The sequence below is a fragment of the Gobio gobio genome, assembly GCF_949357685.1.
Source record: "Gobio gobio genome assembly, chromosome: 12".
In the NCBI taxonomy this organism is placed as follows: domain Eukaryota; kingdom Metazoa; phylum Chordata; class Actinopteri; order Cypriniformes; family Gobionidae; genus Gobio; species Gobio gobio.
In genome coordinates this window covers 31,086,601-31,114,523 of record NC_137105.1, presented here as the reverse complement: position 1 = coordinate 31,114,523, position 27,923 = coordinate 31,086,601, and the positions used below count along the sequence as shown (strand labels likewise).

The window sequence follows — 27,923 nt, the reverse complement described above, 5'->3', positions numbered from 1 at the left end:
AAATAAATGAAAAATATATTTTAAAAGAAATAAATATTTTTATTTAACTTAATAAAAAGTTATATTTTATTTATGAATTGTGTTTTTTTAATTAATTTTGTTATGAGCATCATATATAAAGAAACAAATACTTTCAATAGCTGACATTGCAAAGACAAAAAAATCCTGCTCTTTAGAATGCTTAAAAATGTACATATACAAATATGTACGATTTACACAAAAATATTAAGCAACATCTTGCCGAACGAACCTATGTGCCTGTATGCAGCTTAAATATCGTGTTTGAGAAATAAGGCTTACATTGACCTCAGATGTTTGGGAATAAAGTTTCTCACATGAAATGGCGAGTCACGTGTTTGACCCTCACTGCCCCATATACAGACGATTTAGCAGCGATATAAATTTGACCTGTGAGTGTAACATGATCCACCCGCGCTCTCTCTCTCTCTCTCTCTCTCTCTCTCTCTCTCTCTCTCTCTCTCTCTCTCTCTCTCTCTCTCTCTCTCTCTCTCTCTCTCTCTCTCTCTCTCTCTCTCTCTCTCTCTCTGTTAAGTTTCGGTCTGTGGTAGAGCTTCAGTGCTGTTCCTGTGATCAGATCATCAGTGTTCAGTTGTTAGACATGAAAAAGGACGCTCAAGTGTAGCGTGGGAAACTTTATTTCACTTTTGAGAACTTGGCCGAAGCTTTCTGAACATCTGAACAGCAGAATGGAGCCGATAACCAAGTGGACACCGACTCAGGTTGTTGACTGGATCAGAGGTACGAGCTAAATGACTTGGTTTTCGAATTTAAACCCATTTAATATAATACATAGTTCCATAATAACTGATTAACTTTAAATAGTTAAAATGTACCGGTAAGTTTACATCAGCCTACAATACGTGTTAAAAAAAAAAAAAAAAAAAAGATGTCATTCAAACATCGTCATAAGTTTTTCTTGATATCTCTCTTATTTTGTAGTAAATAAGGTAAATACATTCTTTATATATATATATATATATATATATATATATATATATATATATATATATATATATATATATATATATATATATATATATATATATATATATATATATGCTATATATTGTTTGATACATTGAATATTTAAATATTACAATATAAATTTCAGTCAGAAACTACTATGGTTAATGTTTGTAAGGGCAATATATAGCCTACATCCTTAACCAAACACAGAAACTCAAATGTTTATATATTCCTCCCAAAGCATGATCGAAACTCTGACATGAAACTTGAAAAGTCTTCTGTCAGACCATTCATATCTGAAAACAAATAACAGAAGAGATCATATTGATGACCATTTTAGAGTGTTGTTTACAGTTTTGTGATACAATAATTTAAATGTTTAAATAGTTATAAAGGATTGTTTTGAGTCCTATAAGCATTATATTATCATTATGCACCCTTACATTAATTATTCACTGCAAATAATACAATATCAGGTGGTATTTTTAAAATAACTGTTGTTAGTTTTGGTGACTAAACATTCCAGTATAGGCCGAACTTTCTAATAATAGACCACTTTAATTTATCAAAAATATAGCAGGAGTGGAAATTTTCACTCCCTGTTTATTATACCATTGAAGAGTCAATACTTTATTTGCATAAGCAAATTATTGTGTGTAGGTTGGACATGTTGTGGTTGGTCATTTGGATGTGAATGTTGTTTTCTTGCTTAGCACTTATCATTTCAATAGTAAAAGATATTATACATCATTATGGTATTATTTTGCTATTTAGACTGCTTTCCATCTCAGTTGCTGTTAAAGTTGTAGCAGATATGAAGTCCATAGTTAGAAATAGTGAGAGGCTGATGAGGTTATTACAACAGATGTTATGAATGCCATGTGTCTCTGACCAAATACTTCTCTGCATCCTTGTTTAATTCTGTACATCTTGCAATTTTTTGTAGGATGCACGTATTACAGTACTATACATACTTGCTCTCCATCTCCAACTGCCTGAAACAACATAAAAACATAAAAAACGTTCACTTAGCAGAGACCTTGAGTAAAGGGTCAAGGTCCACCACAATATGAAACACCTATAATTCTCTGCTAACCAGAAATGTCTGGCCATGAGATGTGAAAGAATTCGGAGATGGTTTTGGTCCAAACCATTTCTCACACTTCTAAATGGAGAGAACTTTTCAGCAGATGCATCTAATTATAAACTGAGCTACCTTAAAGGCCCTAAACCTGCTGTTCAGACTCTGGGTAAAAGTTGGCCTTTGGTGCTAATGAAGGGCTAGCGTATGTCTCCTGACGCCAGTTCGAGACAATAAAAGCTGCCTCAGACAATGCAGAAGTCAACAGATGTGATGTATTACTCGGGTCTCTATGTCTTAAAGCACTGATCTAAGATCAACTGCCATCATTAAACTGACTGGATGAAAGCAGACATATAGTTCTATATATTTATCAGCATTGGCTGATAATAGAGTGCACCAGTGCCTGCCCCCCTTTTCAGTGGCATTGATTTAGGTATTTTTTCCTTTCATTTTCCCCATAGAGATTAAAAAATGATATTTGTTAAAGCGACGAACCAAGCCAAGCAGCTACAAGATGAATCACAAAACTACAAACTTTGAGGTGAAGCAAAAACAAAATTGAAAGGCGGACGACAATGCAAGGGTGCAAGAATGTGAACTTAACGGCTTCAGTGAGGGAAAGAACTACAATATAGCAGCATAACTGAATTAAAAACAATGAAGAAATATAAAACTATGCTTTTAAAATGTTGATTATATATGTAACAAAAACAATATACGTTAAGTTTATTGTAGTGCTTCATGGGAGTGGGCGGAGCTAAAGAGATATTTCGGAGCATGTTGCTTTTTTCGATTCTGATTGGTGTGATTTTTTTGTACAGCATCATGGGTAACAGTTTAATACCACAAACTGTTCAACATGATTATCTAAAAAAATAAGCTGAAATAATGCAGGCTGACGGCTTCAGCGGAAGCAAAATATCATTGATTAACAAGCTTGGAGATCACAACAGGTCTTTAACGGTTTATAAGTTATAGTTCAAAATCAATTTCCCTATGGAGAAAATAAATGGTGTTTTTACTTCCGGAAACCAACTGTTGCACACTATTGTAATTAGTTGCCTTGAACAAATACCTTGACATTCTTGTCAATGGATAACAACAAACACATATTTTTAAGTGAATTTTGAGAAAATAGTGTGCAAAATTAAGGTTCACTTAGAAAAAAAGGTTTATTTCCATAGAAAACTAATTGAAATCAATACTCTTTCACCACTGCCTTCTTATTTAATTAGTCATTTTAGTTTAAATGAACCCTAGAAATTACACAACCACCGTGGATAACAATCAGTGATTATGCAAATGAGGCTTACGAAAAACCGGCTTGTGACTCGATTGCAGATAGACTGCTGTCTTGGCCAGAACTTATGTTCAGTGGTGTAAAATAAAACAAACAAATTATTATATTTGAAGCCACTTTTTATATATTTAGTGCTGCCACAATAATGCAATTGAATCATCATATTAGCAAATTCTAATAATCAGCTATTGAAAGTAATTTGATAAATTAATAAACAATATGATTAATATATCATTATAATACCGTTCAAAAGTTTAGGGTTGGTACAATTGTTTAATGTTGTTTAATCTCACCATGGCCACATATTTGATCAAAAATACAGTGAAATATTATTACAATTGAAAATAAATGTTTTCTATTTTATTATTTTTATTATTTAATATATTTGTATTATTTCTGTGACCAAAGCTGAATTTTCAGCATCATTACTCTAGTCTTCAGTGTCACATGATCCTTCAGAAATCATAGTAAAATGCAGATTTTGTGCTCAAATACAACATTTCTTATTCACAGTTGAAAACAGCTGTGCAGCTTAATATTTCTGTGGAAACTGTGATGTATTTTCAGGATCCTTTGATGAATAGAAAGTGCAAAGGAACAGCAATTATTTGAAATAGAAGTCTTTACTGTCACTCTGATTTTTATTTAATGTGTCCTTGCTGAATAAAATATAAATTTCTTTAAAAAAAAAATCCAAAAATCTTAATGCTAGTGTGTACGTAAAATAAAATTTAATAATAACAACATTTTATATAGCTATATAGTATACAGTATAAAGCTATAGTTTGGTAGCTGATCCTAGACCAGTTTATATATATGGTTTCCCAGCGAATCCGCAAACATCACAGATCCAGGACTCAAGCATGGCATTGTGTTTACATTTGAATCCTGAAGGTTCTAAAAACTACCAGCCTTAACCGTTACTGACTATTTACCTTATGCTACACCAACTGTCCACACACTGCTCTTGTCGGCAGGTCTCTGATTACTGCACCGTGGAATGTGTTTTATTACCTATGAAATTGTTTGCTTTTGAAGCAATCTGCAGAAAATGAGTTGATAATTAGCAAAACGTGATTGGAGTTTCAATGACTTTTGGACTTAGGAATACAAATATGTTTGCAAGTCCCCTCAGCTAAATATAAAAAGCACTGCTTTCACATAGGCTACTGTAACACATATTGCATATGAATAACCCATCCAGTATATGCCATTCAAATGAATCAGGTGGAGAAATGCATTCGTCTGAAACTATGCCACATTGCCTGAAGTTGTTATCTGCTATCGGAGGGAATCGTGCAGTAACACGCCCGCATATTCCACCAGACTGACATACTTCACTCAATACAAGAGGACATGTTTTTCCTTTTAGTGATTAAATATCCTCTGTACATCCTGGCCACACCTTTCTGACATCATCACATTATCACAGACTCATCGTCGTGTTGTAGGTGCTTTTGGGACTCGTCCATATTGTCACACATGAGTGAGTTGCGTGACTGCGGTTGGACTGTTTGTGTATCAGGCGGAGACGGCAGTTTCGCCTTTGTTAGCAATATTGACTCTGACTCATACACATGCAGACACAAACATACTTTAGCTCCGCCCCCCCAATCAGTAAGGACATAGGTGACAGTTGTCCTGGCAGACAAGTCCCAAACTGTCTGTCTGTCAGTCTGTCTGTCTGTCTATCTGTCTGTCTGTCTATCTATCTTTCTGTCTGTCTGTCTGTCTGTTTGTCTGTCTGTCTGTCCATCCCAGTTCATTCCAAGTTCATGTAGCTTATTTCATTCCCGTGGCACATGTAACTGCTGAGAGAAATGCCTCGGCTTGACTTGCAGCTGCTTACAGCAGGTGATGACTTACTTAAGATGAGTTATTAGCAAGCTGCTGTACTCTGACTGATCTGCTCAGCTCTCATAACCTGACTCTGGTTTTCACTTGTTTATGGATTAGCACCTGTTAACTTAATTGGTGTTTAAAGGGGCCATGGTATTTTGCGTCATAATTTTAGATTGTGTTGCTGCACCTTTAAGACTTATGTATGTAAATGACTTCCATCATAATAGAGTGGTACAGGTATGACGTCACTTTGTAGGCCAAACGGTAGTTAGCATCGCACTGGTTCCCTCGTCAAAAACAGGAAAATAGGATTTTCCCATAGGCTTTTGGATTATCGCAAAAACAAGCTCTGCGATCAACAAAAGTTTATGATACTTACACGTTTTGTCCACCAAGATAATTATCACAGATGAACACAACTTTCATGAATGTTGAAGCCTAAACGCAGTCAACAGAAGTAAAAGCTAAAGGTTGACTATAAACGGACTGCACCACGGTCCTGCGATTTCAACGTCATTATCACTAAGCTTCCGACAACTCTTTCAATGTTTATCTAAAAACATTTTCCCAGAACGTTTGAGTTAAACTAGTTTATAAGAGCACAATATGAGCATAATAAGGTTGTAAAAGCGGACCGAGTTTACCTTTTCGGCGTGATGACCTTTAATCTCCCCAACAGCCTCTGTAGTCACATTTCGCCACTTGTTAGCAACCGCCTTTTTCAAGACATAACAGCTTCAAAAAGTCACGAGTGGGGTAATACTGATGTATTATACACCGTAGAACAAAACGTGAAAGTGTCTTGAGCTTGTGTTCACCACATACGTTATTTCAGCCATTTAACCAAAACCCCATTCAAAAAAAACCTATTGACTTCGGTACGAGGGAACCGGAAGTGCTAAAATGCTAACTCGCTTCCGCGTTTTGGCCTACAAAGTGATATCATACCTGCATCACTCTATTGGCTAACCATTTAGCATGTAAAAATAAATCCTGTGTTTCATTAAATGACCATTACAAAAGAGAGTATCCCTATTCAATAGTATTATTCAGGCACCATCAGGATAATTGAGTATCAATGAGCTCAAACTCTCTCAAACAGGAAGCTGTTATATCACTGCTGGAATTACCCCAGAAAACACAAGCAGAGCTTCAGGAACAGCAAGACAGCCGGCTATGTTGAGGTCTGGAGGGTCTAGATGGATTCTCTTTTCCATCCTTTTCTCTCCCCCACCCCCCAATACTGCCTTTGTTACAAGTCCCTCATCTCCTGCCGATGGAAAAGACTGATGACACGTCACCATTGAAAGGGACACTAAATGCACCAAATGTTTCTTTCATCCACTCTTGCTTTCCATGCGCACACTTGTTTTTAGTGGGTGAGGAGGGGCGGAGCAAATTCCCTCTATTGACCCCCCAAGCTGTGGAATGTGTGCCAAACTTCACTTATTCACAGCTCAGACAACTAAGCACGTGTCCACAGTGATGAGCTGACTGTAGTGAAGGCTAGCTAAACAATATACGCTTGTAAATGACAAGGCCAGCCAAGCAGAATAGTCTGTATTGACAGTGAAAAGCTTTGTGCTATTTATTGCTAAAAAGCAGGATTGACAGTGGCTCTACATCATTCCAAAGGATACTTGTTTGCAACTAAGTGAAGGCAGTTTTAGCTTTGCAAGACAGTGAGCAATAATTCAGTCGAGTCTGCCTTAGACCACATGCCTGATCAAACAAATGTAATTTATATAGAAATTATAGAAATTTAACTGAACATTTGCATAGGTTTACTATAGGCTGAGCTACGAGGCTAAACAACTAGCGGTGTGCTAAGTTAGTGCACTGACCCAGCAAGCAATTTTGCATTTAAAAGACATCTAATAGCCGTCCAAACACAGCCCTGAAGTCTAGGCAAAATTTGGGCTGTCAGTGAAAAATGTACTAGACGTCTAACCATAGGTCAAGAATAGACTAGTCATCTAGAACATGAACATGTCAAAGAAATGAGACCAAACACCTTGTAATCACTGTTGACTTTGCTTACATGATGGAATATCATACATCTCGCAAGTTATTTTGGCAAAAACGTCAAGAATTCAAGGTTATTTTGACTAGAAGTGGGTTACTCATGGCCGGACTATATCGGGTCTTTAATTAACAGAGACGGGGAAATGACGGCTATTGCTTGTTGGGGAGTTATAAAATTTAACTGAAAAAAGCAAAGAACGAGAGTTGTTCGCAACCCCATTAGGTTATAAAAAAGTTATTTCTAAATGTTATCTGAAGGTTTAAAACTCCAGTTTTTTTTCTACTTGGTCATGCGAATGCTAAGGAAACATTCAATTTTATCAATTTTAAAACATTATGGGAATGTTACATTTGAATATGCTCTGAACAAACAAGTAGGCCTAATGACATTTAAAAAACATTAGATGAATGTCCAACATCCACTTTTCCCTGTTTCTGAACTACAGGGAAAAGTGCTGCTGGAGTAATACTCCATTGGAGTAATACTGGATTGTAATACTGTTGTGCTGTCTAATGCAAATATAGCTTGGATTTCCAACCAGGAAGGCATTTGAATTGGGATTAAATGGAAGGTTAACGTGCAGGATAAAACTTATTACTACGCGGTAACTGGAAGTACTAAGTGGTTGTGATACAAATCAATACATTTGCTTTTGAAATTAAGATATTTGTGGATCCACTTGACGTCATTCTAGCAGTGTGTCAAGTCCTCAGTGTGATGCATGCTTTGTTTTAGGTGAAAATATTTTGTTTGCATATTTCCCTTCTTAGACTTCTACTAAAGGGTAAAAATGGAATGATGTGTGATTCATGCAAGCCTAGATATGGAGTGGAAGAGTAACGTTCCGGACCGTTTCGGAATCTTGGAAGTGTTTCAGTCGCACACGGAGAACAATAAACATTCTTCAGGTCTCCAAAGGCTCAGTAGGAAAGCTTTGGAAATACACACTGCTACTGCCTTTGGTACACAAGCTGACTTTCTCAGCGCCAGTCTCTCATGGGAAGCAGGCCAGCTCTGTTAATGAGAGACTCCATCGGCACAGGGGACTGGGGGGGGGGGAAGACAGGCCATGGAGGAAACAGAGACACTCTACTCTCTCATTTGTAAGTGAAACTCAGGTGCCTCGGCTCTCTAATACGGCGCTTTTAAGCTTGTTAGTCATTTGAAGTGAGTGGGGTGGATACGATTAGGGGGCTTTGCAGTGTCCAAAGTCCCTTTAAGGCAAGTCATTTCACTCTGCGGCCATCTTTGAAATTCCTCTCGGGCTGCTATTTCTGTCATGCAAGTGCAGTTCCTATTGATTGATTGAGTGTTTTATCTGAACATGTTTAAAAAAAATAAGAATAACAGGAAGAGAATATGTATGTACCTAAATCATACATTCCTACATACTTACAATATAATTAAAAATACCAAATAAAAAAGAACATACACTTCTCTATACACACTTCCAAAATTATTATAAAGAATTAAGTACTTCAAATAGAAAAAACTAAACAATTTCCCATGTTCAAAAAGGAGTAGGAAGAAGTTCAAAAAACTTTTCTAGTCCTACCCCCCCCCCTTATCTCTTTTTCCCTTAATTAACACAAATAGAATCGTTGCTTTACATATTTACATAAACATACACTATATATCTACTTCCAGTGCTTATATTCACATATTACACAGATGCATACATTCATAACTACAGTACGTATACACATTTCCATCATCTTCTTTTCCATTTATCTATATTACACCCAATAAAACCCAACCAAACTAGACTTTTTATATAATCCCAAAAACATATGGTCAGTATACGATACTAACATCTCCTTTTCCTTTTCATATCCCTTCAATATCTTCATTTTAAATATTCTCTTAAAATTACTCATTGTTGGACATGTTTTCATCTCTTCACTTCAGTTATTCCACAAATGAACTCCTTTGGCTGTAATGCAGTGATTCTTAACATTTGTTCTTATAGTTTTACTTTGTAATACCAAATGTCCTCTCAGATATTACTTGCTCTCTCTCATTTGTAACAACCCTTGGATACTTTTTGATAATTGTTAATTATATATTTTATACATAATTTGTGCAGTTTTAAGTTCTACCAAATCTCTGAATTTTAGTGCTTTTATTTTGATGAAAAGTGGGTTAGTTGCTTTTTTGAATAGAATAGACACATACAATTCTTTGAATAGACACATAAAATTCTCCAAAGCTGTTCATCAAGCTTACGATTACGTTTCATATTTGAAATCACCACTGAAATCTTAAAACAACTGTCTCATAAATGTTGTTTTTTATGCTCAAATAGCTTCTAACGGCAACCACAGTGACGTGAAGATTTTACCATTCAGCAATTGGCTCTTTAACATAGAAGGCGGGACTTATTCTGCCATATTTGCATTGCGCATTCTCCCATTCATTTTAATATGAGTGCATCATCTTTGTATAAAGTCTTTGCTGTTTCCCACAATGTAGCACCGTATGAAAGACCTCATGCATTAATAGCCAACTTTTTCAAGATTCCTGCATGAGATACTCTACTGTGAACATTATTATCTCTTCTAAATATTCCAAACAGGGTAAGTGTTTATATCTGAGGCATTTTACTAAACAAGATTAGAATTTGTTGTCATAGGGAACCTTCTTGAGGAGTTTTATTTTGGTCAGCTTTCAACGGATATATTTTGATGGTAGCTTGTACTTATTAGTTTGCCTCAAAACTACATTATTTTATCATACTCATCCTTATTTAGATTGATATGACATGCTGTGGCATTGTCAGTGAATAACTCACTCAAAGCTATTGTGGCTTCAGAAGACGAATTTTATGGTCCTTTTTGGATCTTAATATTTTTTGGGGGGGTTAACTGTTCTTTTAATGCTTGATTTGAAGGCACGCAGAGCATGTGCTCATGTAAACAGATCTCCACCCAAAGACATCCACTTTCATCTTCTGTTTTCTTCAACTTTCTCTTATGAACCGTGAGAATGTCAAACCTCTAAGATTGGTGGAGCTGGAAATAGAAAATAGATTGAGTCTGTGACACTAAAGACTGGAGTAATTGCTGCTGAAAATTCAGCTTTTCCATCACTGGAATAAATTACATTTTAAAATATAGTCAAATAGAAAACTGAAAATTCTAGTAATATTTCAGTATATTACTGTTTTACTGTATTTTCCATCAAATAAATGCAGCCTTGGTGAGTGAGCATAAGAGACTTCTTTCAAAATTATTCTGATTTGGAGATTTTATCCCTGTCAGAAACTTAACCTGCCTTTTTCAACCTACCATTTCACCAGTTTACAGACATCCACACAGCACAGCAACTCTTCATCACCAAATGTGCATGTCAATCACACTGAACGGCACATGCCTGCATCCCTTTAGCTTTGCCAGATTACTTTAACACAGAAATACCCTGAGAATAAGAGGTAACAAAAGCTGAAGTTAGTTTGCTCTCACTACATCGGTGGACCATTATTGCTGACTCTTTCTCGTATGTGGCAGCTTTTCTCTGCCGGTTCCATTGACACTGTGTCTCTCTTTTTGAGCTCAGAAAATGCAGCTGTTGTCTCTCAGTAGGGGCGTTGAGGGTGGAGGGTATTCAGGAGTCCCTAACTTTGCCCTTTGACCCCTCTTTGCCTCCTTTTCTCACTTTCTCTTTGATTTTAAAAGGGGCGTCTACCCCCCACAAAGAGCCACTTTTCATACTGCAGTCACGCAAACAGTGGACAGAAGGCTGTTTTGAGCTCACCTCCCCTGCTTCAGGCAAGAGTTTCAGCTAATACTGAGGTCCGAAAAGCTTTTTTTCTTCTTCTCCAGACTTGGTTTGCACAGTACTGTAAGACTTTAGCCTTCCAGTGAAATGCATTCAAATGGGTAAAATAAGGATGAAACTTATCAAAACATGTCCATGTCATTTCTCTCCAATATAAAAAGAATAGTAACACACAAATTCTAATTATTAGCATTCATATTACTAGGATATTGGCTGTGTATTTACTTATAAAGCACATATAAATGCCGTATTCTGCATCACTTAATCCTACCCAATACCTAAACTTAACAACTACCTTACTAACTACTATTAATAAGCATTAATACGCTTTTTTTAGGCAAAATAGTTGTTACATAGGTAATAGTGAGAATTGGCCCATAATCTAAAGTGTGACCTAAAGAAAATATATATGTTTTTGCATAAAATGCATAAAGAAAATAAATGAAAATGAAGCCTACTCTGCAAAATAAAAAAAATAAAAAAATTGTGTAGGATTTATTTTGAAATGATTTTCACTCAGAAATTGCTATTAAACAAATAACTACAAATAATTGGCTAGTAACACTGAATTAAACATGACATTTTGAATTAGAAAGACTGAAATAAAATTTTCTTGTGAAAATGTATTTTAATAGTCTTTAGTTACAACAAAGAAACTTTTTTACAGTTTTCTTACAATCATTTTGCATTGTGACTAGAGCTGTCAATCAAACTTTAATCAAATTAATCGCACAGTATGACGATTAATTTGATTAAAGTCGCAATTAAATTAAACATGACGTGGTATTTCAAGCATGAATTGCTCAGTTGGTAAGAAAATTCCTTATGATGGAATTTGCGCACAGGTCAGTGGACACCATTGCGTATTTTTTATCTGTATATTTTGCATTTTGATTTGTTTTTGTAATTCTAATTATTTTTAACAATGATTCTAATGACTTTAATACTATTGTATACTATATTTAATTGAAATCAGCATCTAACACACAATGATGAACACTTTACATAAGTCTTAGTTTTTGCATTACAGTTATAAGTGTGAATTTAGGGAGGAAATGTGGTTAATTGTCATTAAAATAATGAAACGAAAAAGGCTCTTTATATTATACAATATGTTTTATGTATGTATATATTTAATTATTTCTATCTTATTATATATAATTTTCTTATTTATTATTAATATAAAATATAATTTCGTATTACTGTCGTTTTGACTTTAAGGTGAAATATGGCCCGGGCTTGGTCTTGAAAGGATTGTGATATTCACCCATTTATGCCAACTCTTATATATGTTGGAATAATTTGAGTTGGTAATTTTTCTTCTCATTTCAGCTGTAGATGAGATCATGTGAAAGGGTTGTATTGACATTATTTTTTCTGGGAAATCACATGAAAAGTTGCCAGGAGACATCGTTCTTCAGCAACATACTGTGCCGTCTGTCAGGCCCAACTCATGTGCCGATTGTGTTTGTGGAAGTAATGACAGCATGGCTGCATTTTCTCACACACATGGAGTTCAGGCACGTAAACGACAGGACAGTGGTGTGAACTTGCTTTGTTTACTCCTATATTACAATTATCTGATCTCAGATCAGCTAACTGGCACTTGTACATGAGAAACACTGAGGAGCGAGACTCTTCAGGCTAGTGCAAATGTCTCATATTGGTTCAACGTCTCAATGTTTGCTTAGACACTTGTGGTGTCAAAACACGTGCACATACACACTCTCTCCCTGAAAGAGTTTCTTTGTGTTCTGTCTCCCTCATTCTCACTTTCTGTCTGTCTCTCAGGACTGGACGACAGTCTCCAGCAGTATGTTCTTAACTTCGAGAGAGAGAAGATCGATGGAGAGCAGCTTCTAAAGATTTCGCATCAGGATTTGGAGGAGCTGGCGGTGACCCGTGTCGGTCATCAGGAGCTGATATTGGAGGCTGTGGATCTCCTCTGTGCATTGGTCAGTACATTATCTTCCCAACAGCTTGTCCAATCAGATGCCCTTTTGCTACTGCACATCCAATTCTCAGAGAGATCTTGTCCAATCATATATATTAGTGCTATCAATTTGAACATAGGCTTTAAAAAATATAACAACTTTTAATTTAAGTGAACTTAAAACAATCTTCACATAAACCCATTATAATAAATGTCAAATTTACCTGTGCCCTTCAACATAACAGGGCTCAATTTTTTTATTAAAAGGATCGTCATTTGTTTGTGAATTGGACTAAAGTGGTTAAGCTATGGTTGTAGCCAGCGATGCAGGAAACATTGCTACAGAAATAGCACTATTGCAGTGTGCTACTTCAAGCATTGCCAAAGTGGCCATAGCCAAGCACAATTTTTTTTCTTCTGAAGAGCCTAATGACTCATATGACTCTAAAATGACCGTATTTTACTGTTAATCGGGCCACATAAAGAACTGTTTGAACACAAGTAGCTTAACATTCAGACACAAATGGCCTCATTTAACATTCAAAGAGAACTTTCTCCCCAGCATGAGCTGTGTTATAGGTGGAGACTGCCATGAACAGGAAAGCAGAGATTTCCCAGGCATTCCGATCAGCTGTTCGCTCTCGCTTCCTTCCCTAAATTTCCTCTTGACTTCCCCCGCTATCTTCCCCCCCCCCCTCTCAGACAGTATTAATGACCAGAAAGTGCACCTTAAAAACACATGGTGGACTAGAGGAACATTCTGCCTATATTAAATTGAGGATGTGTGTGTTTTTGTGTGTTAGCAAACCCAAAGTTGTAGGCAGTGCTGATTCTTATCGCAGAACCAGTGCTAGCTGCCGCGCTGTCCCAACATTGTGGTGGATATGAATAGGGAGGGTCAGTTGGAACAAACAGTGTCCACTGTGTCCATTCAGAGACCACTCTTTCAGCACAGGAGACTGACACATGACATTATAATAGGAGACTGCACCATGAAGAGAAACTGATGAGAAACTTTCTGTTCTCAAATCTAAATTTTTCTGGACAGTTTGTTTGTACGTTCAATTGGTACTTTCAATAAGGAAGCTTATATGTAGCACCATTAAATGTGACTTAAAGGGAAAGTTCACCCAAAAATCATGAAGTCATGTATCCAAATTCTTAACTACTATGTACTTACATAAAAAAATAAGTACAATGTTCTGATGGTGTTCATATTATATTGCAAAACACTTTTGCTGATATTGAGGTGGGATACTGGTAAAGTTAGGGACAGGTGTGGTGTTATGGGTAAGTTTAAGGGTAGGGTTAGGTGTAAAGGAAGTGTCGACAGTGTAATTATAAATTTAACTAAATAAATTAATTACAGATGTAATTACAAGCAGGTCAATTTTTTAATGTACAATGTAAAAACATGTACAATGAAAAACAGTACAATGTAAAAACATGTATGTACACAATAAGTGCATTGTATCAAATTATTAATTTAAATGTTAGTACATAGTAGCTAAGGCCACCAAATATAAAGTGGGTCCAAACTCTTTAATATCGACAATAACCAATATAGTACACCATACTACCATTTTTTGTGCTCCACAAAGGAAAGAAATGCAGGTCATACAGGTCATTTTATTTCAATGGTCCACTTTAGCTACTAACTTTAAGTAACTTTGCAACTACATTTCAACTAACTCTCATTAGAGTATTAGTGTCTTCTGAATATCTGTGAACACTATATTTTGATGCTCCAACAGACATTCTACTGACAATAAGTAACATTGCAACTACATGTCAACTTATTCTACTAACCCGAACCCTAACCTAACAGTCTACTAATACACTAATGAGTGTTCGTTGACATGTACAAGTTATAGTTAGTGAAATATCTAAAGCGGACCATCGAAATAATGTGGTACCTACACTGTAAAAAAAAAGTTGAGCTAACTTAAAAAAATAAGGCAACCTACCGCACTCAACTTTTTAAGTTAACTCAACTAATTTGATCCAATTAAAGTCAACTTAAATAATTTTGGTATAATAAATACAATAAATTACAATAAAGTACAATAAATTTTGAATAATTTCAGGTAGTCTTTTGAACTTAAAAAATCTTGTCAAGGAAACTAAAAAATGTTTTGTTAAAATAGTAATAGACAAAATAGTATAGAACTTTAATATAATAATATCATTAATATTACTAATAACTTTAATAGTGAGCTATAGCTTAATCCAAAAGACGATGCATGATGGAAATGAAACAATCTGGAACCATTTTTATAAATACAGAAGAGAAAAACATAACCACCATAAACATAAACGCAAGATGAGGGCTTAAATACACTAGGAAAGATAATCAATGGAGCAGAGAACAGGTTTGAACTAATCAGGAACCATGACAACTAATGAATGAACGAGAACTCAGGCAAAACTGAAAAGGAAAACCATGGCTGCTTCTGAAATTGCATACTTATGTGTGAGTATGTGACAAAAAAAGTATGTCCGAATTTACAGTACTCCTAAAAGTACCTATGACCTACCTTTACTATCCCATGAGGCCACAGGAGAAGATTTGTGAATGAAAGTGAGGCTGACGCTGGTAGGTCACATGATAATGACAACATGGCAAATGTTGATGAATACATACTACACACATATAGAACATACTGTTTTAGCGGTTGTGAAGTAATGACTATTCAAAATAAGTACCTACTCAAGAGAGTATGTGATTTCGGACGCAGCCCATGACTAGAAACAAAACCGAACAAGACAATGAAACAGAACATGATGAACTAAACAAAACATGATCATTACAATATCGGTGGATCGTTATTTTATGGTGTTTCTTTGGAGTTTGATTATTATATGTTTGGAACCACATAAGGGTGAGCAAATGAAAACAGTGGGTGAACTAATCCTTTACATCCCTCCATAATTGCACAAAAGGTGTGTTTCTTTGTAAGAATATGCCTGCAGCAAAGAGTAAAAGGAAGGTTTGTGGTCTGATGTTGTATGTTGGAGCTCTACCTGTTAGACCGGGTGGCACAAGGATGTTGTTGAGAAACATTTTACAGTTTTCCGTTTATAATTAAGCGTCACTATGTTCTAAGCAGTTGTGGGCAGAGAACCACAGAGGAACTGTTGCATGAAGGCTGGAATAGACATTGCAGTGTTGACTTTGTGAGAGGCCAGCTATAGCACTCCTGGGTAGAATGTTCTGGAAGATATCTCCTGGAGAGCAGGAAACAGATGTGACCCACCCACCTGTCAGAAAGCCCCCCGCCCAGCTCTCTCATATACAGACAAACACACAGTAAGCTAGTGCAGGAAAATATGTCAAGCCATTGTTCCAGTAGTTTCCGCCGAGCGGATTGACTCAGCCTCATCTTAGTGCTTTGTATCTGTTAGGTCTTTGGTTATTTTTAAAAATAGCTTTCATAAGCGTTAAGGACGTGCTAAACTCCCTAACTCTCTCTGGCTCAGTTCCACTGCAGGAAAGTACCATGGTTCTTTAAGCTTACTTTAAAATCTTTGTCTTATAATCTATTCTTTCAGCTCCTTCTGTATCTGTTCATCTCATTTATTTCTCTCATGTATTTTGGTGTCTGTATTTATGCTGCATTTATACCTCTGGACACCCCACATCTGTCTCGATAATGACACACCCCATGAATTTTGAAGGAATAGTTCCCCTATTGAACTATTAGGAAACATTTTGTCATTTGCTCTCAAAATCTCATTCATGTTTGCGCACATGCAACACTGGCATATCAAGACGCATTGTACATTGATGCAAAACGCCACTGAGTTAACTGATAGCTTGGTAGGAATAGTTCAGTCATAAAACTCTAGATAGGTCATTTACATGCAGTCTGCAAGCATTTACATCATTACAACATTTAAATTAAAAAAATGTAATTGTCTGGTTCAGTGTTTGCTGTAGGCTAGTCCTGGATTGCGCTCCTCAGAGTTCCTCACGAAACGTCCACCTCCCCCAGCTCCACCTGCCTAGATCTGCTACGGGATTTGTGTATGTCTATTTAGGCAGCAGTATCATATATACATGCTCACAGCAGCATATCTGTGTATTTGTTATAGCAATAGCAAGTCCATACTTGCTTTGCAGCAGCAGTGCAGCAGATCCGGTCTGCCAATACCAAATACATTAACATTGCCACATACATAACACTTTATGTTACTTACATTGAACTCGTTCAACATTAAACACATTTTTGTCTGTGGTCCAGGGGAGATTCTGCTTGTTCGGCTAATTTCTAGCACAGTTATTTCTCCTCATCTTTGAGGGGGGCAGCATGAAATGAATATCTGGAGAATGGATTACCCTTTATCATTGCTTTAAGAATTCTGACATCATGAACTCATCATAGCTAAAGCTTCATCATAATACAAAAACAACAGGGGAAGATTCCAGAAGAGCACCTGTATCATTCCGATTATAACTCAGTGCAGGTTAAAGGGATAGTTCACCCAAAAATGAAATTATCCCATAATTTACTCACCCTCAAGTCATCCTAGGTGTATATGACATTCTTCTTTCAGACAAATATAATCAGAGTTATATTAAAAAAAATTCCTGGGTAATCCAAGCATTATAATGGAAGCCCAAAATTTGAAGCCCCAAAAAGTCCATCCATTCATTATAAAAGTTTATAAAAAATTATAAAAGTGCTCCACACGGCTGGGGGTTAATAAATGCCTTCAGAAATGAATCGATGGGTTTGTGTAAGAAAAATACCCATATTTAAAACTTTATAAAGTAAAATATCTAGCTTCCGGCGGACAGCCTTCTGTATTAAACTTACGAAGAAAGTGTAACGCCTCTCGCAGGTCAAAACGCTTACGCTACATCCAACTTTATCGTTGTGCCAGTTGCGCTTTTTCCATAAGTTGAATACGGAAGGTGGTCCGCTGAAGGCTAGATATTTCACTTCGATTCAATTCACTTCAGAAGGCCTTTATTAACCCCCCGGAGCTGTGTGGATTACTTTTATAATGGATGGATACACTTTTTTGGGCTTAAAACTTTGGGCTGCCATTATAATGCTTGGAAGAGCCAGGGCATTTTTTAATATAACTCTGATTATATTTGTCTGAAAGAAGAATGTCATATACACCTAGGATGACTTGAGGGTGAGTAAATCATGGGGTAATTTTAATTTTTGGGTGAACTATCCCTTCAATATATCTCTCAAACACCTGTTGTTGTCACTGACTAGGCCAAAGTCAGCGCACTTTTTGGCAGACCTCAAATCCATGCAAACATTCTGTCGGTCAGTGTCTGGCTGGGTCTAGAAACGACTTTCTGGAATTCTTTTGAAGTCGGGCAGTGACCATGTTCATGCGTCGACTCTGACCAGTGCAGTGGAATGTGATGGGATTTTTAGCTGGAAAGGTTGTGAGAATGACCCATGCGCTGTAGCCACTGTCACATGGCATTACAAATACCAGATACTTCACATTTCATATCACTAAAGTGAAAGATAAACAAATGGGAAGTGCTTTAGCACTTGATAAGCTAGGTATTTATTAGTGGTACCACTAGCATGACTATAGCTTATAGTTATAGTGTGGAATTCGAACAAACCGCTAAATCTAAGTTATAAACTTCAGCCATGACAATAAAATGGTAAACAAACATTACTGTAAAATTACACAGAAGAAAAAGTCCCTTGTGTATAAACTGTTCTTGCAAATAATATAATATTAATGAAATAAAAGGCCACTTAAGCATACTTTAAAAGGATACACTTTCATGACCATTTCAGTTATTCAGTATACTTTATTTTATGGTGCCGTTGTTACAGTGTAATTATACAATTGAGTACTGAACAATATTAATTAACAACATGTATTTACTATAGAGTTAGGATAAGTTTGGTTTGTGTTTAATTGCTTAAAATTATGCATAATTTTCTTTTATTGTTACTATAGTATGTATATGTAATAGGGACATTAAAATAAAGCCGTACTGCTGTTTCTTAACAAACTTAAGTGCTCTTATAAAAAGTGCATTTTTTAATAATGTTGAATTTAAAAAAAAGTTTCACTTTGTTTTAATATTTTCTCATGCTTATTCCGATGTTTAACTAATTTTAACTATGGTGTTTTTTAAAATTATATTTATGTTAATATATACACTAAACTGCAACTTCATCATTACAAGTGTGTTATTGACGTACAAGTTTCAATAAGATGACATTAAAGTATATTTCAGTTACCATAAATGCTTGTCAGTACATTCAGTGGTATATAACCATATTCCAAAAACAATTAAAAAACATATCATTATGAAATTATAAACTGTAAGATGTACTCAGGTCCTACTTAAGTAAGTCAAAAAAGCAAAAAAAGTGTGTGGATTATTTTTATAATCCATTATATGGAAAAGCGCCACTTTCTTTAGAAAATGCCAAAATGGACAAATCTAGTTTGATGTAAAAAGACTAATGTGAGAAATTTTTGTTCTCTTTGCAGAACTGTGGTGTGGAGACTGATAACTTGAAGACTCTAGTAGGTCAGATGCGAGCAGCATCCAATAACTTGCACAACTGTGCGTCAGAACGGAGGAAAAATCCTTCTTATGATGGAGGAAGTTCAAACAAACCACCTAACGTGTTCCTCACCGCTGTGGTGGAGCTGATAGGGGCTGCCAAGGGCATGCTGGCCTGGCTTGACAGGTATGTGAGATTTACACACACACACACACGCACACACACACACACACACACACACACACACACACACACACACACACACACACACACACACACACACGTACACACACACACACACACACACACACACACACACACACACACACACACACACACACACACACACACACACACACACACACACACACACACACACACACACACACACGCACACACACGTACACACACACACACACACACACACACACACACACACACACACACACACACACACACACACACACACACACACACACACACAATTTCTTTCAGAACAAATCCTTGCATTCGGAACAAATGTTCTTAAAATAACGTTTTAAATTAGGTAGGTGTTACATTTTTTTGGAATGTACTTCAATCTATATTCATTTAAATATTAAATATTTTTTCATTTTTTTATTTTAGAGATGGTAGCGGAGTTGACAAATTACATTGAGAGAATGTTTTTAGGAATGTTGTGCTAACGTTTCTAACATTCCAACAGTTTTAGCTAATGTTATGCAAAGAATGTGTAAATGTTAGGAACAAATATTCTTAAATTAACATAAATAGAACATCATAATCGTGTTATTCATAAACAATTTGCATTTTCACAATGTTAAAGGGATAGTTTACTCAAAAATGAAAATTCATCCCCCCTTAACTTAATCCCTCCTTAATCCTGTATGAATTTCTTTCTTCTGCTGAACACAAAAGAAGATATTTTGATAATTGTTTTTATTCATACTGTGGAAGTCAATGAGGTCCATTGACATAATGTCATTAGCCTTCAAAGTTCTCACAGTGTTAAGAGAAAAGGTTTGTCCAACATTTTTTTCAAATGTGAATTAGATTTTTTAAGTAATAACAACAACTGAATAGGTTGAGAAAAATCATTTTCAAGAATGTTATGCTAACGTTTAAATGACGCTCTACTAAACTGAACATTGTCAGTGAACCCACAAGCAAAATGTAAATTTAGGAAGCATTTTAGAACATATTCAGAACAACAATTTGCTAGTTCGCTAGTATTTTCTTACTAGATATGAATTGTAGTACAGGGGTCATTGACAGGGTTTTTAACTTCAATGTCTCATTTTTACTGGCAGCTGTCTCACCAACTATTGTTTTGGTTTTGTGCTGAGTCAAAACACCTTAAATCTTTCCTTGTGACGTCATACAGACTGCTGGGATATAGACACACACATACATATATACTACACTGCATGTTTGGGCTTGAAACGACACATACCAGAATTCACAAACATTTGATCACCTCATGAGCATTTGGATGAGTTACACGTCTGTTCTCTTTGTCTGCAGGACTCCCCTCACAGGAATCAGTGATTTCGCCTCAACCAAGAACAAGATCATTCAGCTCTGTCTTGAACTGACCACAACTGTCCAGAAGGTTTGTTAACGTGTTAATGATAATTCATCTCCTAGTCAAAGTTCTGCAGGCATTCACTTCACTATTAATGGTCACATACCTTCAGTCACCAAGTTTGCATTAAACCAGTCAAAAATACAATCAAAAACATTATTCATGTTACAAATTAGAATTACTTATGTTTGAAATAGAAACATTTTTATTTTATAATGTTTTATTATAATTTAATTAGTCAGTCTTTATCGAGTGCAGACTTTCTTTTTTTGTAAATAAAGTATTATTAAATGTAATGCACATTTTACCAAGGTAATTAACGTTAACTAAAACTAAAACCGCAACCATAAATTTTTTTTTTCTTTACTTGAATGTAATGTTAACTGAAACAAATAAAAAATTAAAAAACGTTAAAGAACGTATTTTATTTCCGCTAGTTGCCAAGTCAAGAAGTGTTTCTCATTGTTGAAGCAGTAAAACAACTACAAGTAAATTAACCAAAACTAATAAATAAAAACGAATAAATACTATATAGACAAAACACACAACAAAATTGATACCATTTTAAAATTCCTTTAAAATGTTCTTAAAAGAGAGAGAAAAAAATAAAAATAAAACATATATATATGTATAAAAATCTTATTTAAAATATTAACAAAATTATAATAGTATATCAATGATACTAAAATAACCCTGCCGACTGCTTCATCTGTCAACAAAAGTTTATTTTTGCGAACTCATTACACTGTGCCTCTTTTACAAAACAAAATGCTCCGAACAAACATTTAATTCTATGATGCGATCCAGGATGCCATTAAAATTAACCATCCATTTGTTTCTGACGATGTGATCTTTTTGAAGCCTCTAAATTAGTAAATGAGCTGTTTAAATTGGACGGGTCAAAGCGAACATGCTTTCATTTTTCCATGTGTCCTGTTTTTGGCAGACTCAAGCGCGTGGAGTCTGTCAGGAACTGAACGCACATTAGTATACTGCATCCAGTGTAGACACCGTGAGTCATTATAATGGGTTTTATTTCCTTTTGACACGAAGCTCACATCCAGTGTAGTCAAATATCATCCATTAAGCGACTAAATACCAGTGGACACTGGTATGTATAACTATTTTTTGGAGCTTGATTGAATAAATGCTTTGTTTACAATCAGGAGGACATTTTAAGCTATTAAACTTGCCGGATGTTTAGGTTCAAAGACCTCTTATATGTCAAAAGATCAAGGCAAGTTAGATTTCTCATGTCATGACCCATTTAAAAAATTTATTGACCACTTCTCGAGACTTTTCAATTGCATTTTTGTTACACAGCCTGTACACTCGGCGTTAGGAGGATTCTTTGAAATACAAAACATTTAAAGAATACAACATTTCATTAAAATAGATGTAGTCATTTGCAAGATTATAAATGTCAGATGATCAATGTCATGTGACCACAATTTCTTAAAAAACAGAACTGTTGAACAGTAGTGTATTATGGTATGTCTTTATGAACTCTTTACACAGATGTCTCCTGAAGCACAGAGAAACATATGGTTTTACTGAGGCTGTCTCAGTGGGGATGGGCGACTCATAACTGTGATCGATGTCTCGGCTCTGTTTTTGCTCTTCATAGTCTCACAGCTCTCAAGCACCAAAATCCAAACTCTGCGGCAATTATCCCATCAAACTTGTCTTTAAATCATGATTAAACACAGGCGATAGGCCATTCTCCATCTTTTCAGCACATTCCAGATTTCGAATTCTTATATTACATTTCTTAAATACTTTCTTTGGTATTTTGATTTCATGTTTACCATTCCATATTTTCCTGTGGGAACTCAACATAACGTGTCGTCTCATGCGAATCCTCCCTTTTTAATTGCAGGACTGCACAGTGTTTGAAATGGAGGAGAAGATATTAGAAGTGGTAAGTAGAAAGTCTTGCTGTCAGCCGTTTTACACACAGTATATTTATGATTTCCCCTGAGGCAGCAACATTATTCAGGCATGCAAACTTCTCTCAGGTCAGAGATTCAGCTGTTATCTGTGATGCATTTGGGTTCATTGTATGTGTGGAGATGCAACCCTATTGTTCGGTTGAGATTTTTCCTCAGGAACCACTGGAGGATTCTGTGGTAGATAAGAGTATCTCGCAGTCTCCATCAAAGGAATGTTCCGGATGCAATAAAATAATTTCGACAGTTTGTAATAACAAGCATAAATTGCATTTACACTCGCACTGGAAGGCTATGGGCAAGGCATTGCACTTGAATAAATGTTAAAATACATCCTCCTACTTTAGCTTAATATGCAGTGAGCAAGTGAAATCAATAATCCATGAAAAATAATATTTAATTTGATTCTTTTGGGATTACAGGGGCAGATTATTTATTAATAAAGAATTATTTTCATGAGGTTCCTTGTGTAGTACTATCTTATGCCCTCAGGACACTTTTACCATGGTGCATGATTCAATTTAATTTGCCATTTGCTCCATATTATCAGCTCCATATGTATGTCTTTTCTGACATAGTAAACTTGCTCAGTAGTTCACCTGATACAGCACTGCACTTGGGATGAGGAGCGCTTGGGTATGGGTTCTGTGAGACAAAAGTCACAAAAAACATGTAAAAGGTAGCTATAATGGCATGGTTGCTTTAGAAAGTGTGTTTTATCTTACGATTGATTTTGTTAACACTACTGTTTAGGTTTCGTGTAGGTGGTATGTTATTTTCAAGTGTCACTCATCGGACATTTCATTTTCCAACTGCCGTGAAATATACACCAACGTAATAAAACATTGCCTACGGCCAATGCATACGGCACACAAAATGGGAAACACTGGGAGTTCCCTGTCCCAAATGGCACACTTCATATACACTTTCGGTGTGTGCCGTGTGCGCTTGTCCTTTAAGTCCATGAGAGCCCCCTTTGTGATCGATATGCGCCCTCAAGCATCTTCTCGACAGTCAAAGCGGCGTTATGTCATGGAAGTGCGGACCATAGGTGCGGACTCGTAGGAAGACTGCGAGTGTTTAGGGTGCCATATTTGGGACAGGGCCATCATCTGATTGGTTAAATTATCCGGGATTTCCGAGAGACGTGTGTGTCGTGTTTGTTAACGCTCCTCCTGGAAACAAAGATGTTGTGACTCCACACCCCCTCATAGAAGAAGAAAGTCGTCACGTTTACAACTGTGACAACTTATCAACTTAATGCTGGATTTTCAAAAGTATGCGAAGTTCCACCCGCCATTGTTGCAGTAAACTTGCACAATGTTGTTGAATAAATTATTTATTAGAAGCCTGTGGTCTGTTATCGTAGGGACATCGACTTAATTATTGGTTGCTTTGCATGTCGGTCAGATGTCCTTTTGGGCGGTCCTTGGCAAATGAAAGCTGCAATGGAGTCCTGTGGTACGATGGTGTTCGAATTCGCCCCCTATACCCTCATTCACTATTTTCTACATTACTCCACTAATATAGTTCACTTGAAGGAGTGAATGAAAACGAGTGAGTGAATTTGGACACTGAGTGCGCCAGAAGGGCTGCCGCTTTTGCATAGTTTGTGCTTGCTTTTTAATAATCATTTAAATCTTAGCAAACTGGCAGCTCCAGTAGTAATGGAAAGATGTATCTTGAACTCTGTGATGGAAACTAGCATGTATAAACCTTGATTAAACGATTTAATAATAAATACAAAATATTTATATTTATAATGGCAAATGGTTGGATGGATGATTCAGCTGCGGGTGTCATCTTCTGGCAAGACACGGGAAATCATTCGCTGCGACCGTCATAGTGCATTATGGGTATTCTCTAGCCGTTGAGTGTACATTGGTTGTACACTTGTTATTGCAGTGCATTATGGGATTGAATGAGTGCACTCTGTAACGTCGACTATGGTTTCGGACACCACTACAAATGGCTGTCCCCTCAAATAGTGTCCTATTTAAGGGTATTGAGAGCGATTTCGGACATAGCCTATATCTTCTGCCGTCAGTCTGAAGGTCTGGCTACGAAATATGCAAGAAGCAACTTAATATCATTTAGCAAAAATGCCGTAATAGGCACGTTTTTCCAAGTTCTGGATGAGTTATTATGACCAAATGGATTCTAAATACCACAACATTGTTCTTTTTTGTTCTGTTTAGGCACGGGTTTTGACTGGCATTTGTGACTCAACCATGAGAATGACCTCTGACCCCTTGAAGACTCATATGACTTGTTTGGAGGAAGTCCCCATCACCAATATCAAACCAGGCGAGGGACTGGTGAGTGTCAACAATTTTTGCACATGACCCGCTGGTATTGTTATGATCGTTGCGTAACAACTGCATATTATTTGCTTATTTTTTGAAGGGAATGTATATCAAATCCACTTACGATGGACTACACGTCATCACCGGAACCACAGAAAATGTGAGCCGAGCTTCTTTAACTCACTAATAGAACAGCAGATTGCTGTGAATGTTCTTTTTTGCTGTTAATGCATCAATATCCAGCATCATTCAAGCCACTTCACAGTCTGTGACTATTGGATTGCCAAGATCCATAAAACAAGAAACAGAGCATTACTTCAATTGATTCATAATGTCTGTCTCTGTTTCCCTCTTCAGTCTTCAGCGGACAGAACTCAGCGGATTCATGCAGGCGATGAGGTGATACAAGTCAACAGACAAACAGTGGTGAGTCCATCCGTCTGTCACATGATAGTGAGGAGGATTATGGGTAATTAATCGTCTCTAAAAGAGTGAAAGGAAGCAAGATGGTGAGCTTTTGTGTTGGACTGAGTAAACCTGATCCATGGGAGAGAGAGATCAGTGCTGAAAAGCCTTTTGGATAACCATTGTTATGGACACCTTTATCATTGTTTTGGATCAGTGCTGTTTTTTATTCATCTCATATTTACAGTGAAAGCACTGGATTGGTGCCAAACCATTTGTGTTTGCACAGCATAAAGCTATTCGGACCACATTTGTTCAGCTACAGTAGGATCAACTTTCCCCCATTTATGGTCATTTATGTCCAGGTTTAAGGTGTCCAGGTGTCCTTGTAGTGTACTTCAAATCTTAAAAGTATAGTTTTAAAAACTGTACTTGCAGATAATATAATATTAATGAAATAAGTATACGTAAAGAGTGCACTTTCATGACTATGTTTCTTAACACACTTAATTAAGTATTGTTTTAAAACATGAATCATATTATCTTTTGTCGCATTTTAAAGAAATACAATTATTTTGATTAACATAATAAAGCATGTGTAAAGTAATTGACTATAATTTTAACTGTGTTATTTGATGTTACATTATTAAAGTTAATATATTTTAAATGTTCTAAGTTGCAACTTCATCATTATAAAATTAAATACATGACATAAAGTTTTTTTTGTTGTAGAAATTACATTAAAGTATATTTTAGTTTACCATAAATGATTGTTTATACATTGGCAAGATACTCTTACCATATTTAATTGACAATAAAAGTAGGTATAAAATTACATATAAATATGTACTTCTAAAAGCTTTAAAGTTCAACAACTTGGATTTAATATAAATGTAAACTATAATACAATTTCCTTTATTGAAAATAACCTAAAATTAATCAAAATCATAACATTTATTTTGCTCTTAAGTATTGTAACGACTATCCTCTGAAAACATGAAACAGACAGACATGACAAGTATATTCTTTTAAAATGTATTATTTCTGTAATAAGCACTCTTTTTAAAAGTATGCTAAAGTGTCCTTCTTTTTAACTAGGGCATTTCCGCCTCAAATAAGAAAAAAAAAACTAATCACATAATTGTGAGATAAAGTTCAAAATAAGAAATGAAGTCATATTTTGAGACTTTGGGCCCTATTTTAACGATCTAAGTACATGGTCTGAAGCGCATGCCGCTGGTGCACTTGCGCAGTTGTCCAAATCCACTTTTGCTAGTTTAACGACGGAAAAAAATGGTCGGCATGTTGTACAAAGTTGTACTTTGTCTCTTAATAAGTCATGTGTTTTGGGCATAACATGGAATAAACCAATCAGAGTGTCATCTCCCATTCCCTTTAAAAGCCATTGTGCTTGCACCATGGCGGAATTTGCGAGCGAAAGGACTGAACGCTTCTCCAGAGAGGAATCCTTTTATTCTTAATATTTAAAAATATTTGTGTGCTTCTGCACGTGCCTGTGTGTGTATTAAGCAGAGTGTACGCACATTGTGTACCCGCCTATAGGCGCATATTACTAATGCGCCCTTTAAAAAACACAAATACTGCGCTATTGACTTTAGACCAGGTTTTTGTTGGTGAATGACGCAGTCGATTTCTGTTGCCTTCAAATAGCAATGCGCCAACAATGCGCCTGAACACACCTCGTTTTTTAGACCAGCACGCCCATGGGCGAACAGATGGTGCATTTGCTATTTAAACAATGTGGTGCTGGATGTCTGTGTATGATAGGGCCCCTAGTCACAATTAGGAGAAATACAGATGTGAAAATTAAAGATAATTATTATATTTATTAATATAGAGTATGTAATTATGAGAAAGCACAAGTATAGAAATTAAGTTGCAGTTACAAGCAATAATGAAACAATTATGAGAAAGTCGTAGTTACAAGAGATAAAGGCACAACATACATTTCACCCCAAAATAATTTTATATTTTTTTCAATTTATATAATATATCATTATTTATTCTGCATTACAGTAATGAAAAATGCATTATAGTAATTTGCATTATTATTATGGACATCATTCCACATTGCAAATAAAAATGTGGTCCTAAATTGGTGCTGGAAATAGGCTTCTTTTTCATTAAGTGAAATATAATTTCTCATTTCAATAGTTTTGATTTTGGGGTGAAATATGATCTGGAAATGTTTTGACAGGT

General features: G+C 36.0%; 1 protein-coding gene across 1 annotated transcript in view; it reads left to right on the top strand.

The window, feature by feature from the left end:
- The first annotated feature begins 412 nt into the window (after positions 1-412).
- cnksr3 (cnksr family member 3) overlaps positions 413-27,923 on the top strand; it is a 37,806-nt gene continuing 10,295 nt past the window's right edge. The window contains exons 1-8 of the mRNA XM_079831574.1: positions 413-759; positions 12,808-12,971; positions 19,442-19,644; positions 20,983-21,070; positions 22,923-22,964; positions 25,191-25,310; positions 25,399-25,458; positions 25,656-25,724. Coding sequence (XP_079687700.1) covers positions 708-759; positions 12,808-12,971; positions 19,442-19,644; positions 20,983-21,070; positions 22,923-22,964; positions 25,191-25,310; positions 25,399-25,458; positions 25,656-25,724 — 798 coding nt within the window. The 5' untranslated portion in view covers positions 413-707. The remainder of the gene's footprint in view (positions 760-12,807; positions 12,972-19,441; positions 19,645-20,982; positions 21,071-22,922; positions 22,965-25,190; positions 25,311-25,398; positions 25,459-25,655; positions 25,725-27,923) is intronic.